The sequence below is a fragment of the Bos taurus genome, chromosome 11, assembly GCF_002263795.3.
Source record: "Bos taurus isolate L1 Dominette 01449 registration number 42190680 breed Hereford chromosome 11, ARS-UCD2.0, whole genome shotgun sequence".
Taxonomy (NCBI): domain Eukaryota; kingdom Metazoa; phylum Chordata; class Mammalia; order Artiodactyla; family Bovidae; genus Bos; species Bos taurus.
Window position 1 is genome coordinate 10,572,634 of NC_037338.1, and position 15,790 is coordinate 10,588,423.

The window sequence follows — 15,790 nt, forward strand, 5'->3', positions numbered from 1 at the left end:
ACTTTAATATCTTGATCAGCTTCAACACAGACCACTCAAGGAGGGGAATAATGTGAACCACAGAGTTTGAACATGCCTGCTTCCTGCAGGCCCAGGTGCTGACAGGCCTTTAAAGAAATTAACACTGACATTACCATTCAACACTTAATAAAATCCAGAAATAATCCTAATACCCCTCAATTGGGGAATGAATAAACAAACTGTGATGCATCCACGTGGTGGAATACTACTCAGTGGTGAAAAGGAGTGAGCTCCTGATCCATAGACGAAACTGAGAAACACTGCTCAGGAAAAGAAGCCAGACTCGGGAGGCTACCTGCTGCAGGGCTCCCTTCATGTGCCACTCTTATAAAGGCAACCCTACGTAGACAGGAAACAAGGCATGTGGTTGCCAGGGGTGTCGGGGAGCCCCAGGCTATAGAGGCCCATGGTGGAGTCTGGGGCTGAAGGAGCTCTTCTATGTCTTGACTGTGGTGGATACACGGCTATAAACATCTGACAAATTCCTCAAACTGTATACCTCAAAGGATGAATTTTACTGTAAGTAAAAATACCTTAATTTAAAAAACGGGGGGAGGATCCTGTAAAGATAGGTCTTATGACTATCACTGATGCCTTGTATTAGTCGGGCATCACACACGTTTCCACACTTGTCACCATATTAGAGCCTCAGAGTCAATTCGGGGCAGAAAGCAGAGCTAAGCTGAGTCAGGAGACCCTCCCCAGCCAGGGTCAGACCTCAGGCCAGCTCTGTGGGTGAGCACTTTTCTACCCCAGTCCTAACTCTGCGGAACACAGGGCCCTGACCCCGTGCCCCACCCCGCGCCCCACCCCGCCACCGGGACCATCCACATACTCATCGTTGAGGCCGCATCTCCGGCTGGTGGGGTTCCCGTACTTCCGGAGGGTGTCGGTGAGCTCCTGGTAGAGGGTGTCTCCGAGGCTGCGGGGGATGCCCTCCCAGGCCAGGATGAGGATGACGATCACGGCATTCTGGCAGTGGTGGCCCGCCCGGTGCCGCACCAGGCAGAGCAGCTTCTCTTCTAGCGTGTGCCTGCGGATCACCTGTGGGGAGGCGGGGCGGGGCGCTGGGAACCACAGGCTCCGGCGCTGGGCGCGGCCACGGCGGATGCCACGCCCCCCTCCCCTCTGCCCAACAGACCCAGGCTGCAGCTCTTCTGGGCACGGTCCCAGGGGTGTCACACCCTGGCGACAGCAACCACACAGGCTAAAGGATCATTGTGATTCGGAAAAGAAAAACATTAAACTGCAAAATGAAAAATAACTACTATAAAACCTAAGTAATTGGTGATTTACATAGACTTAGGAATAAAAATAAAACTCAGCAGTAACCACAGGACTGGAAAAGGTCAGTTTTCATTCCAACCTCAAAAAAGCGCAATGCCCAAGAATGTTCAAACTACTGCACAACTGCGGTCATTTCACATGCTAGCAAGGTAATGCTCAAAATCCTTCAAGATAGGCTTCAACAGTGTGTGAACCAAGACCTTCCAAATGTACAAACTGGATTTAGAAAAGGCAGAGGAACCAGAGATCAAACTGCCAACATCCACTGGATAATGGATTAAGCAAGGTAATTCCAGAAAAACATCTACTTCTGCTTCATTGACTACACTAAAGCCCTTGACTGTGTGGATCACAACAAACTGTGGAAAATTCTTAAAAGAGATGGGAATACCTGCCTTCTGAGAAATCTGTATGCAGATTAAAAAGCATCAGTTAGAACCAGACATGGGACAATGGACTGGTTCAAAACTGGGAAAGGAGTACATCAAGGCTGTATTGTCACCCTGCTTATTTAACTTACATGCAGAATACATCATGTGAAATGCCAGGCTGGATGAATGACAAGGTGGATTCAAGATTGCCAGGAGAAATATCAACAACCTCAGATATGCAAATGATACCACCCTAATGGCAGAAAGCAAAGAGGAACTAAAGAGCTTCTTGATGAAGGTGAAAAAGGAGAGTGAAAGAGCTGGCTTAAAACTCAACATTCAAAAAACAAAGATCATGGCATTGGTCCCAACACTTCATGGCAAATAGATGGGGAAACAATGGAAACAGTGATAGACTTTATTTTCTTGGGCTCCAAATGCACTGCGGACAGTGACTGTAGCCATGAAATTAAAAGATGCTTGCTCCTTGGAAGAAAATCTATGACAAACCCAGATAGCCTATTAAAAAGCAGAGACATCACTTTGCCAACAAAGGTCTGTATAGTCAAAGCTAGGGTTTGTCTAGTAGTCATGTATGGATGTGAGAGTTGGATCATAAAGAAGGCTGAGCACCAAAGAAATGATGCTTTCAAACTGGGGTGCTTGAAAGTTCCACTCTTGAGAGTCCCTTGGACAGCAAAGAGATTAAACCAGTCTACTTTAAAAGAAAATCAACCTTGAATATTCATCAGAAGGACTGATGCTGAAGCTGAAACTTCAATATTCTGATCACCTGATGTGAAGAGCTGACTCACTGGAAAAGACCCTGATGCTGGGGAAGATTGAGGGCAGGAGGAGAAGAGGGCGACAGAGGATGAGACGGTTGGATGGCATCACCAACTCAATGAACATCAGTTTGAGCAAACTCTGGGAGATAGTGAAGGACAGGGAAGCCTGGTGTGCTGCAGTCCATGGGGTCACAAAGAGTCAAACACAATTGAACTACTGAACAAAAGGAACAAAATCTATAGATAAAATTATAAGCCATAATTTCAGAAATTTTTACATTGTCCTAAAACATTTGCAGAGAAAATGGTGCATATCTACATGGTTTTTGTTAAAAAGCAAGGGCCTGGATGCTATGGAAAACAGTTTTTGGTAGTTCCTTGGAAAGTTAAACATATATGACCAGGCATACCTAAGAATACAACCAGAGTTTCAGGATGGGATGATGAGAAAATTTTGGAAATAAACAGTGGTGATGGGTTGCATAACAATGAGAATGTAATTGATGCCTCTGGACTGCACATTTAAAATGATTAAAATGAAAATTTTATGTTATCTATGTTTTAACAATTTGCAATACCACTGAATTGTATACTTTAAATGAGTGAATTTTATGGTATGTGAATTACATCTCAAAAAGACTGCTAACAAAAAAAAGCATAGGCCATGGGGTACTGCTCTGCTCCTCAGGGTCCAGCTGTCCAGTCACCCAGGCTTTCACCTCACTCTTCACCCTCGCCCTAAACACTGTCCTGGCTCACACAAAGCACAAAGGGTCCAGGAGTGGGGGGTGAGGTGGCTGAATCTCCCCTCCAAAAATCCCAAGGAATTCTGTGACTAGATCAGATGTGGGGGCCTGTGAAGAGGGAAGACTGGGAAGGGCTCTGAGTGGCGAGTGGAGGGACAAGGACTTGAGACACGGCTCTACAAAGTAAGCAGGGGGCTCCCTTACATTCATAGCTACATGCTTTAGAAGGGGGAGCAGATGTTTGGGACAGGGGTGAAATGGGGAGACCACTGACATAAGACGAGCAAAACGGATAAAGTCTGAGCTAGAACAATGGGGAATGAACAGGAAAAGACACGGACTCTAGAGACCTTCAGGAGAAAGGTGACTTTGGGACCACCTCACTATAGGAGCTGAGGGCCAGGCACAAGTCTTAAATGACATTCTGTGGTGCAGAAAAGTGGGTGAGTGTGGGCAGTGTTTCCTGCTAGGCAGCAGGGAGCACCCCGAGGTGGAGGCACTTTGGAACACTGGAGTGGCTATTCCGAGCAGAACCAACAGAACGGGTCTGGAGGTCAGGAGGTGTCTGGGCTGGAGACAGGATTGGTCATGAGTACATCAGTGTAGGCTGATGCTGAGGGAGCCACCAGGCAGGCAATATCAGTAAGGAGAGCAGGCCAGAGGTGCAACTAAGGAGTTGAGGGTAGCTGGGAAGCCAGACCCCTCTCCCTGGGTCACTGCCTGGTGAGAATTCCGGCCAAATGTACCTACCCCTTCCAGTTTGGGAAGAAGAAAACAGAAATCCAGATTTTCACATGAAATCTCTCCTTTTAAAGATATGAACACCAAATTCATTTTTTAAATGGTGGGAAAAAATATATATAATATATAATATATACATAAAATTTAGCATTTTAAGTGTACAATTCATTAGCATTAAGCACACTGACATTGTTATATAAACTATCACCAGAATTTCTTTCATCTCCAGAACTTTTAATTTTCCTAAACAGAAATTCTCCACCCATTAACACTAACCCTCCATTCTCCCTGAGCCCAGCCCGTGGTGACAACCATTTTGCTTTCTGACTCTATTAATTTGACTATGCCAGGTACCTCACGTAAGTGGAATTGTACAACATTTGAACTTCAGTGACCAGCTTAATTTCACTTAGTATGACATCCTCAAGTTTCATCCATAAAACAGCATGTACCAGAATTTCCTTCAAAATTTAAAGGACATCTTGTATACTAAACAAAATGTATCTGGGCCAAGAGTTCCTGCTTTGAGCCATAGCAGTAATGGTGCCCACCACCTCCACCCTTTGTGGAAGCACTGACTGCAACATTATTTATAAAATTGTTTTTGTGGATCAGTAAATATATGAAATGCCAATCATCATATCCCTGTATGGCTGGCTTTCTGCAGACTGAGCCGGGCACTCCATGGGCATCTGCACACACAGCAGGTACTAGGGTTTGCCCCAGAAGAGCACTGGCTAATTACACTCATGTGTGACACACACTTAGAGCTCACACAGTCACCTGCACCGCCACGGCTGGACTGAGGCCGTGCCCTTCGGGTTTCCAGTCTGCGCTTGCCTGTGCATGCGTACTCAGTCCTGTCTGACTCTGTGCGACCCCATGGACCGTGGCCCGCCAGGCTCCTCTGTCCATGGGATTCTCCAGGTAAGAATACTAGACTGGGGTGCCGTTTTCTCCTCCAGGGGACCTTCCCAACCCAGGGATCAAGCCTGGGTCTCCTGCATCTCCTGTACTGCACTAGATTCTTTACCTCTGAGCCACCTGGGAAGCCCTAAATGTTCCTGCTGCTGCTGCTAAGTCGCTTCAGTCATGTCCGACTCTGTGCGACCCCCACATAAGTGCACTGAGGCACGAGCAGACAGCCCTGTGGCCACACCCTCACAGGCCTTTGGATACACTCAAAAAAGCTGCAACAAAGTGGAGCTCCCATACTCTATGGAGGAACCCAGCAGGACGGAATACAGAGTGCAGAAGTCAAAGGCCAATGTAAGGTGCGAACCTACCAGCACTCAGAGCACAGCAACACAGACGGCTCACGCGCCATCACAGGATCGTAAAGAAATCACCTGGACTTGGGCCAGGGGTTCCCGGAGCGCTGAGCAGAAACCCCAGTCTGTTCCCCCGTGATTCACCCTTGGTCCTAGCTCCAGCACTGGGCTTCCCCAGTTAAGTCTGCTCCACCATGCCGCCGGTGCCTTCAAATATCTGCCTTCTGACTTGTTCCCATTACAGGCTGGCCTGAGCAGCATCTCCATGGCTCTTCTACCGAAAGCCCATTTACCGTGTCTGCAGCGTTTGCGTCTGGTGTGCCTTCATATATTCTGAGCCTTTGGAGTCCTACCTGCATTGCTCCGTCATCTCCACACTTGCTGACTTCCACACTTTGTACAGGCCACCTTAAAATCTGACATTACCAGCAGGCTCTCTGGGGGGCCCCACTTTCTCAGATCATTCTCTGAACCCACATTTTCTGGGCATCCATGATGCACCTCAGCTTTGTTGCCCAAGATCCCAGCTGGTTAAATCTAAAACTTGCCGGGCACACTGCTTGTACCTGAAGGTAATGGCTGCAAACACAGACATGAACCCTGGCTGGAAAGAAAACCCAGGACCTAGACCTGGGCTGGGGCAGCGGGGAGAGCATGGGAGGCACTGCCCAGCCCAGGGAGCTGGACGCTGCCATCCCCAGGGCGACGGACCACGACCGTGCCACCACGAAGAACAATCTGTCCTTAGCATCTGTGGGCCATTTCCACACAGGGGCAGAGAAAGGGAACCTCTGTCCCTTCTCCAGCTCCCAAGGAGGTGGAACTCTAGATGAGCCCTACAACCGTAATACACAGGGTATTTGGTGGCTGTGTAGGCAAAAAATAAGGGAACGTCACCACACTATGGGATTTGGTTAGAAAACAAGAAACAACACAGCACTGCCATTTTCTTGCAACTGTAATAGTTCTACGATCTACCACTCTTCTCATTAACAAAATTTCCCTCCTCTCTCATTTTATTTTCACTTATCAGGTGTGGAATTTCCTCACCTCTCTGTCCCTAAGTATTCCCTTCTATATGAGCTTTTCTTTCAAAAAGAAAGAAGATGGGCATTGGTGATGGGCACTCCACCAGGCCTGGTGATATCCACAAGCTATTCCAACCTCTGGAGAAAGCACTGCATTCCTGTGCCCAGCTCTGGGCGTTTGTCCGCAGAGCCTGGAGGGACCAGAGTTCTGAGGACCACATTCTTCCTGCCATCATTCTGCTTTCCTCTCACGGCCCCAGAAACGGATCTCACACTTCATCTGGGCGCCTTCCTCCCCAGCCCTCAGCAGAGACACATGAGCGCTGGTCAAGAGCTAAACTTTCACCATGAGTGTCTGAGGACTAAGATGCATATTCTTATCCTTAACACTGTCCACAGAGCCAACTGTTTTCTTTAAGGTGGCAACTGTTTCTGAAGCTGAAAAGTCTGCCAATGCCCCAGGGATCTTCAGTTTCTTGCCGGATACTCTGGAATTCCTCAACAACTACATAAATCAGCAAGAGGAAGGGAAGGAGACCACTTCCCTGATGGGTTCTCTGGGAGGGATAACACCCCACCCTGATCAGCCAGAGAAGTAATTAACCTCCTACTGTAATGACCATCTTTCACAAGGGTGGGGAAAACATTCTTCTATATGCCCGTGAATACTCTTATGTATTTCAGATTTTCCCAGATCATTCTGTGCTACTGTCTGAAAATTGCTACAAATAGATACATGGTAGTTCAGGTTTAGATACCTAGTATTTTCATTAAACATAGAGGTGCAAAGGGATGGCATATAGACCAGATAAAAACAGAGTCTGACAAAGCTCATGTTACTACTATCCTTCACTCGAAATGAGCTGAGTGTATGTTCACCCTGCCTTTCTCCCTTTGCCCACATGACTCTCCTCACCAGGAATGCTTCCACCTTTTCCTCGCCCATTTAATATGGCCCCATGCATATCCACCTTCTCTGGAAGACCCAGCCTGAACTCCTCCTGCCCCTCACATCCCTTGGCCCTGAACTCAACAGCACCAAGCCTGCCTCTCAATGTTAAACTTTGATTATTCAAGTCTCCACGATCTTACTTCCTGCTGTCTCTACATCATAAGCAGTTTGAATACAGGGACAGAGCCTCCTATTTTCCATGCATATTCTCCCTATCAAGCAGTGAGCAAACAGCTACCTGATAAATTTGCTGCTGCTCTGGGCATGGGTTCTATAGTGGTTCTAAAGTGCTCTATGAGAGCTGGAAGGACGGGTCAGAAAACTTTGGGTGAAACTGGGGTCTGAGTTACTGGTGCTCCCTCTGCCATGATACGCAGGCTGTCTACAGGAAACACTGGCTCAGAAGTCAAGCAGATGCAATGCTGTCCTGATTGTGCTCAGAGGCTTAGTTCTTATGGACTAGAGACAGGGGCACCCAGCGCCAGGGCACGCAGAGCAGGCAGAGGAGTCACGGTGGGGCCCAGCCTTGGGCAAGATGATGTCTCCAGCTAGCTTCCACATCTCCTTCCCCTGCAGCCCTGAACCACAGGGCAGTACAAGTTGAGCATAACAACTAGAGAAGTTCCAAGGCCAGCCGTGGACATCAGGAGCTGGCATTTAAACAAAGACAGGACCAACAGTTGAGGCTGGGGGAAGATGACCCTAACAGCACCAGATGCTGGCTCACAGCTCCCTGGAAAGTGCACACGTCTGCCCCCCACTCCCCAGTCCAGTTTGGGCTGTGGAGCTTTGACACGTACCCACTTTGCGATGGGGCAGCCACGTGAGCTCTTCCCTTCCTTTCCCGTGTAGATGACCTTCTCGATCCGGATGGCTTTCCCCTTCTCTCCGTACCTGGAGAGCAAGACAGAAGCCACCATTAGCACAACTGAATCCCAAAGGAGTCCTGGTAATAAGGCAAGTCTCAGGGTTTTTCCGCTTGGGTTTCTAGTTATTATGGGGGCAACAGAGAAGGGAGAGAAAGATTTAAACATTTATTCTGTGTTCGAGCCTCTGGGAACACAACTCCACTTACAGACCTCAGGGCCTCTGGCCCACCTGGCTCCATCCTGCCCCAGGGCACAAGGTCTCTGATAATTCTCTCTGAGCACTCAAACCAAAGGCTCAGCATAGGCATTTGTATCCAGCCCTGTTAGCAGTCTCAGCTACTTATGAAGTCAGTAAAATTCAATAGACAAAAGAAAACAAATGGGGAAATCCTTATTACTCTCTTTCAACAATCCCCAAATGACATTTAACAGTGGCCTCCCAGTAGAAACTGGCTCCGAGATCCCCTTGGACTTACAGTAAAGACGCCTGGTTCCTGCACACACTCCTGCCCTGGCCCACACACACGTGCACACACTCAGGGGTTCGCCACGTTCAGAGGTGAGGAAACTGTGGCCCTCGGAACTGAACTGACCTGCTCTAGGGCACACATCTACCCAGGGGCAACGCTGGCTACAGCGCAGCCACGGGGTCAGAGAGCTGCGGCCTGAGAGCCCACGCAGCCCTTCTGTTACAAGACTGTGGCCAAACGGCCGAACTTCTCTAAGCCTCAGTTTCCTCATCTGTAAAATGGACATAAAAATGGTTCCTGTCTCCTAGGCTTGGGAGTGCCTTAAAGCACTGGGTTGGCCAAAAAGTCCATTCGGGAACAGGGGCTGGCAAACCTGAATGAACTTCCTGGCCAATCCAATACGTCAAAGTTTCTGGCACAAAGGAAGAGCCCAATAACACTGCAAACATCCATCTTATTAAATTGTCTTATTTTTAATAGCTTCTAATACAATATTGTATCATCTGAGAATAACGGTTATTTGCTAGCTTCTTATTTCCACTTTCCATGGCTCTACTTCAGTCTCCTGTCTGTCTGTACTGGCTAGCGCTTCCAGAGCTCTTGCAGGCATCTTTGCTTATTTCCTGACTTTCCTGGAAATGTTTCCAACTATTCACCCCAGAGCATGCAGCTTGCTAACTTTGGGCTAGAGACAGAGACTCCCTTATTTTGAAGAGCTCTATTAAGGGTTTCCTGTTCTAAGAATTTGTAATCAAGAATTGATCAATTTTGGTGGTCCAATGGTTAAGAATTCACCTGTCAATGCAGGGACATGGGTTTGATCCCTGTTCCGGGAGGACTTCACGTGCTGAGTGGCAACTAAGTCCGTGCGCCCTAAAGCCCATGCTCTGCAACAAGAGAAGCCACTGCAATGGGAAACCCATGCATGGCAGTTAGAGAGTAGCCCCCAGTCACCGCAACTAGAGAAAGCCCACATGTAGTAACAAAGACCCGACACAGCCATACATACATTTTTTAAAAACTTTAAAAAAAGAATTGATCAATTTTATCAAATACATTTTTAACAACTAAGGACAGAGAAGAATGGTTTTTCTCCTTTGGCCAATTAACAAGGTATGTTATTTTAACAGACTGTCTAAATCCAGCAATTGTTATAGTTCTGTAATGAATCCAATTTGGTCATGGCATATTATTTCAGTATATTATTTAATAGAGGGTAATGTTATCATAACTACTAGGCATTTGTATCATAATTATCGTAACTACTACTGTTTTACATATTCTTTATATAAATACATATACTTATATATAATTATCTTATGCACTTCACTTCTAGGAATCTCTATCTCTGACATAACTTGTACAAATACACCAAGATTTAGGAACAAGATATTATTGCATCAACAAGAAAATTTAGAAACAACGAAAATATCCAGTATTGTTGTCGTTTAGTTGCTGAGTTGTGTTCAACTCTTTTGTGACCCCATGGATTGTGGCCCGCCAGGCTCCTCTGTCTCCAGTATTTCCCAGGCAAGAATACTGGAGTGTGTTGTCATTTCCTTCTCCAGGGGATCTTCCTGACCCAGGGATCGAACCTGCGTCTCCTGTGTTGGCAGGCAGATTCTTTACCACTGAGCCACCAGGGAAGCCCAAATATCTAGTATAGGACTGGCTAAATAAAACATAATTAAATAAATGTCCATGTAACGGAAAACCATATAGCTATCAAAAAGGATTCAACAGAATTATAAGTACTGACATGAAAAAAATTAAGTGGAGGAGAAAGTATCCACCAACATGGATATAGTATTCTTGATCCCATTTTGTTCAAAATTTCTCTGTTCACATATGTGTACTTTTGTAAATGCTTACAAAAAAATCAAACTTGAAAAAATGTTTTCTTCTCAGAGGATAATTACTAGAGAGCTTTATTCACTATAAGCTTTTTTAAAATGGCCTTTTATAGACGTGTTTTATTTTTGTAACTGGAAAAGAAAACAAGTACTTTTGAAAATGCTGATCTAAGGTTTCTCTAAGTTCAATGTTCTCTATTTCACTCAAGATCTCGGGAATGAAGTGAAAAGCTGATAACTGCTACATTAAAGTTCTCAGGCTATGCTATAGAATGTGTTTGCAGACAGGACCCCGGGAGTTTATATAGCGTGGTCTGGCTCAAGAGGAAAAGACCAGATAGTGCTGCTCTTCTTGTCTGACTCCTGGAAAACTTTCAACCCCACAAGCATTTATCAGGAAGTGGCCCATGCGCGCAGAGTGTCCTGAGGCCGCTGTGGGAAGAATGACCCAAGGCGACCATACTGCTCTCACTGAAACCCACAGGATATCGTTCCCCACAGAACGGTGAACTGAGGACACAGACTCGGGCTTTCTGACCAAGACCTTCCCCACTCTCCTATCCTCATGAGAAATGCTTCTTGCAGTGAACTTTGTATTTGAGAGCAAATAAAAGGGCCAAGCACTGTCTGATCAGGCAGAATTTTTTTTTAACCAGAACTGTCTCTGTGTTTAAAGACAACCAACAACTCTGGATTTAACTTTTTTTTTCTTAAATGTCTTAGTTTCTGGCCTATCATTAAGAGGTTAGGATATAGGTGAACTCATAGACCCTAAAGTCTGCAAGGATAAGCTGAAACTTTATTCTAAAGGGTAACTTGATCGTCTTAGCCAGTGATTCTCAAAGGTGGTGCTGGGAGCAGCATGCAGACTCTCAAGTCCCATCCCAGGCCTGCTGTTTCAGAAACTCTGGGCTGGGGTCCAGCCATCTGTGCTTTCACAAGTCCTCCGGAAACCTGAAGCATGCTCAAGTTTGATAACCGCTCATCTAAAGTTGTGATTTTTTTTGGGTTACCTCCATCACACATTAATGAGACCAGTTCCCCCCAAACCCAGAGGATTTGCTAGCAGGGTGTTGGTGCTTCATTCCTAGAAAGAACATTTAATGAACTGCTAGGCTGCAGAGAATCCTCTTCCCAGTTAGAGGACACGTGGCCTTGTGCAGCAGGCCTTTCTCAGATATGGGTTTAAACACCTGACTCCAGTTACCTATGACAAGGACTTGGGTACCTGGAGGTATGGAACCCATTAATAAATTTTACAATATTTCATGACTTGCTTTGAACCTCCCCCTCCTTCCAAAGTCTTTACCAGATAAGCTAAAAGCACCAACATCCCCTGGATTTCAGTTTTCTTCCCTCCTCGTCTTGGCCAACTCCTGGCTGTAGAGTGGTCCTGCAGAGAAAGGGTAGGGAGGGAAGTCTAGAGAAAGAGATAGCTCGGATCATTCACAAACTAGACTTCCATCGAGGTGAGTTTCAGCAATCATTCATTCCCCTCCTTGTTGCAGAAGAAGCTTAAAAAGATGTCTATGTGATAAAAATAACGGGTGATGAAATCAGAGTAAAGGGGGAAACAGACAGACATGACGTTTGTATGCAAAATGCAAACAGTGGGATCTTATGCATATTTTAAAGAGATGAGTCTAGAACATTTCATTGCATAAGAAAGCAAGGAAGCTAATGAAGACTCAGGGGTGAACCTGCATAGACTTCCCTGGGCCAAAGATGAGAAATTACGTTCCTCTTAATGAGGATACACAAATCTGGTGCTCAGCTTACTAACAGCCAACATAAAGATGGAAACACAATCTGTTCCATGATTTACAAGGTCCTTAAGATAAAAATAAACCAGTTGCTGAGGAAAAACACAAGTATTCCTGGTCTTGAGAGGAATTCCTCCCTTGGATCAGTTTCTGAAGAATCTACACTTGGCTGTTATTTTTAAAGCAATGAGAAAAAAGGAAAGGAGAAATCTCAACTGTACCATTATCTCTTAATCCTTATTTCAAAACATACTCTTCTATAACTAAAAGTTATTTAGAGAAGTGTCTAAAAATCTTATAAAATTGTTACCAAGAAACGAACAAATGTAAAAAGTATCTCAGATCAAACTTGTATATCTGACTCCATTGCAGCCCTCAACGTGTAAACAATGGTGTCAAAATTCCTCACAAAAATCGCTGGCCAAAATAATGCCCACTCCAACCTCAAAGCTGCAACACATAGACACATGGGCACAGGCAGGGGTGTGTGTAAAACCACACACATTGGGTTTTTTTTAGTATAATTGCCTTACAAGGTTGTGTTAGTTTCTGCTGTACAATGAAGTGAATCAGCTGTAAGTATACATACATCCCCTCCCTTTTGGACCTCTCTCCCACCCCACCCCCACATCCCACCCCTCTAGGTCATCACAGAGCATGGAGCTGAGCTCCCTGTGCTACAGAGAAGGTTCTCATGAGCTCTCTGTTTCACACATGGTAGTGTATATATATGTCAGCACTACTCTCCCAATTCCTCCAACCCTCCTCTCCCCATCTCCTCCACAAGCCCTGTCCATATGTCCATTCCTGACATCTGCATCTCTATTCCTGACCTGCACACAGGTTCACCTGAACTGTTTTCCTAGATTGCACATAGTTTGTGTTAATATGATATCTGTTTTTCTCAGCAATCCCACATACTGTTTTGAAAGTGAAAGTCGCTCAGTCGTGTCGTCTCTTTGTGACTTCATGTACTACACAGTCCATGGATTTCTCCGGGCCAGAATCCTGGAGTAGCCTTTCCCTACTCCAGGGGATCTTCCCAACCCAGGGATGGAACCCAAGTATCCCGCATTGCAGGCGGATTCTTTACCAGCTGACCCACAAGGGAAGCCCAAGAATACTGGAGTGGGTAGTCTATCCCTTCTCCAGCAGATGTTCCCAACCCAGGAACTGAACTGGGGTCTCCTGTATTGCAGGCAGATTCTTTACCAACTGAGCTATCAGGGAAGCCCACATACTGTTTTAAGTGTTCCCTTTTCTCCACATCCTTGCCAACATTTGTAATCTGTAGACTTTTTGATGATTTTCATGGACTCAGAGGTGCTCTTTCAATCAGGCTTGAATTTAAAGATTCGGTCTTTAATTAAATGCTTTTCTGATGGGCTACTATGAATATAAATGTTTCCAGATGGTACAGGATAATTAAGAGTGTTTACAGCAGATCACTGTCCTCCATCCATCTTACCTTTTATTCATTCAGGGACATCACTATAGTTATGCAGTTCAAAATCATGTTTCCTGCTAATTTCTCAGTTTAGCTACACTGGTCAGATAAAATCTGGTCCCCAAATTTCTGGAAATTCTAAGCCACTCAGCCCTTGGCCTTCCACATCTGTATGTATATGTATGACCAAACATGTTTATGTCCTACATAATCTGTGACTTTACTATTAAAATATTAATAAACATTAGTTATAAAAAACCCATAGTCCATGTGGATATGATATAGATACCTCGTATGTAATATTTACTAGTAAGCACCAGATGCTTTCCAGACATCAGTTCCGTTTATCCTCATAATTAATTCTCCTTCAGTGTACATACGTTTATCATCTCTATTCTGTAGATAAGAAAACCGAGTCACACAGAAGTAAAGCAACTTACCAAAGAACTCAGCAGTAGTGGAAGGGCCAGGCCTGGACCTTAATCTAGCTCCAGGGTCTCAGCGTTCTCAATCACCAAGCTATTCTACCTCTCTACACTCTGGAACTCCTAGTATTTAGTATCTACTGTGGACACACATGGATTTAAAAGTTTCTATTTATATAAAACTACTTTCACTGTTAAACAGAGAAGGCAATGGCACCCCACTCCAGTACTCTTGCCTGGAAAATCCCATGGATAGAGGAGCCTGGTAGGCTGTAGTCCATGGGGTCGCTAAGAGTCGGACACGACTGAGCAACTTCACTTTCACTTTTCACTTTCCTGCATCGGAGAAGGAAATGGCAACCCACTCCAGTGTTCTTGCCTGGAGAATCCCAGGGACGGGGGAGCCTGGTGGGCTGCCGTCTATGGGATCGCACAGAGTCTGACATGACTAAAGTGACTTAGCAGTAGCAGCCACTGTTAAAAAAGCAAAACAGAGCTGTTAAGTAAAAGCCCTACAGTCTTGTGTTGACTTGTAAGTGTACATAAACTCAAATGTACTTAAAAACCAAACAATAACAAAAATAAAAAACCTACACATATATCTTGGCTCTTTCTACTTGAAATGGCCTAGAGAAATGAGCACTCCCAGCACCTGGAATCTCTTTTCTAAATAATTTTTCCCCCATAAAAATAAAAGAAATCAAGAATTCCTAGGATCATGCCAAAATGAGTCAGGAGATCATCTAAACAGGTGCCCACTGGCCAAATATGAGACATACATTCCTCCTAGTGGTGGTACAAAACATCACCTAGGAAGTAGCTTTCAAAGAAAGAAACAGATTCTGGTCAAGCCTTTAGGTCTAACTGCCAACCTACAGGACACAGGGCAGAAGAACCTGTTGAGCACCACCACAGGAAAGGCAGTGCAAAACGCAGCCCTGGGGACTCCACAGGACAGACAGCCACTCAACCCCGTTTCTTTAAGGAAAACTGTCAATGAAGAGTGAGAGAAAGCGGGGACAGAGGGATGTACGAAGGGCAGACCTAGACAGAAAGAAACCCAGACCACTAGGGGGGGGAAATCCCACATTCAACTTTCCACAGTCTGGGTATCAGGGATTCCTTTCTGTAGGCTGTCTAGGACAAGGCAATGAAAACGAGAGGTGCTTAAAATGCACATTCTATTCACAACTTGCCCATTTCTCCTTGGACATCTGTGCGTCACTCACCGCTCCTCCATGAGTTCCCGGATGGAGGCTACTGTGGGGCCAGATCCCAGATGAGTATAATATGGGCCTTCATCTTTCTCCACTATTTGTTCTGCAGAAACAGAGTAAACATCATTTGGAGACATCAATTCACCAACAGAAATTTAGGAAGGCAAACCACCAACAGGAAAACGAATGGCACATTATAAAGCAGGAAATTCAAACGGCTTACAAACATGTGAAAATACATTCAAACTCATTAGAAATCAGGAACTACAAATTAAAATCACAATGAAATACCGTTATACACAGACCAACTTGGCAAGAATTTTAAAATCTCATAAAACTACATACTATCAAGACTGAAGTCTAACCACTTTGGCATTTAGTTTATCACTATATATAATCTAAACCAGAGGTTAGCAAAGCACTCCATTTTAAGGTACGGATCCCAAACAAACTGAAAACAAGGACTCCAACAGCACCTGTATGCAGTGTTCATTGCAGCATATTCACGAGAGCCAAAGGTAAAAACAGCAGATGCGTCCAT

At 45.2% G+C, this 15,790-nt stretch overlaps 1 protein-coding gene across 4 annotated transcripts in view; it reads right to left on the minus strand.

The window, feature by feature from the left end:
* The window catches only part of TET3 (tet methylcytosine dioxygenase 3), a 112,203-nt gene that overhangs the window by 16,937 nt on the left and 79,476 nt on the right, over positions 1 to 15,790 (minus strand). For all 4 annotated transcript variants that reach the window (XM_024999365.2, XM_024999366.2, XM_024999364.2 and 1 more), the window contains 3 exons: positions 15,262 to 15,352; positions 8,006 to 8,099; positions 857 to 1,065 (listed from right to left, as the gene is read on the minus strand). In XM_024999365.2, the coding sequence (XP_024855133.1) occupies positions 857 to 1,065; positions 8,006 to 8,099; positions 15,262 to 15,352 (394 nt within the window). The remainder of the gene's footprint in view (positions 1 to 856; positions 1,066 to 8,005; positions 8,100 to 15,261; positions 15,353 to 15,790) is intronic.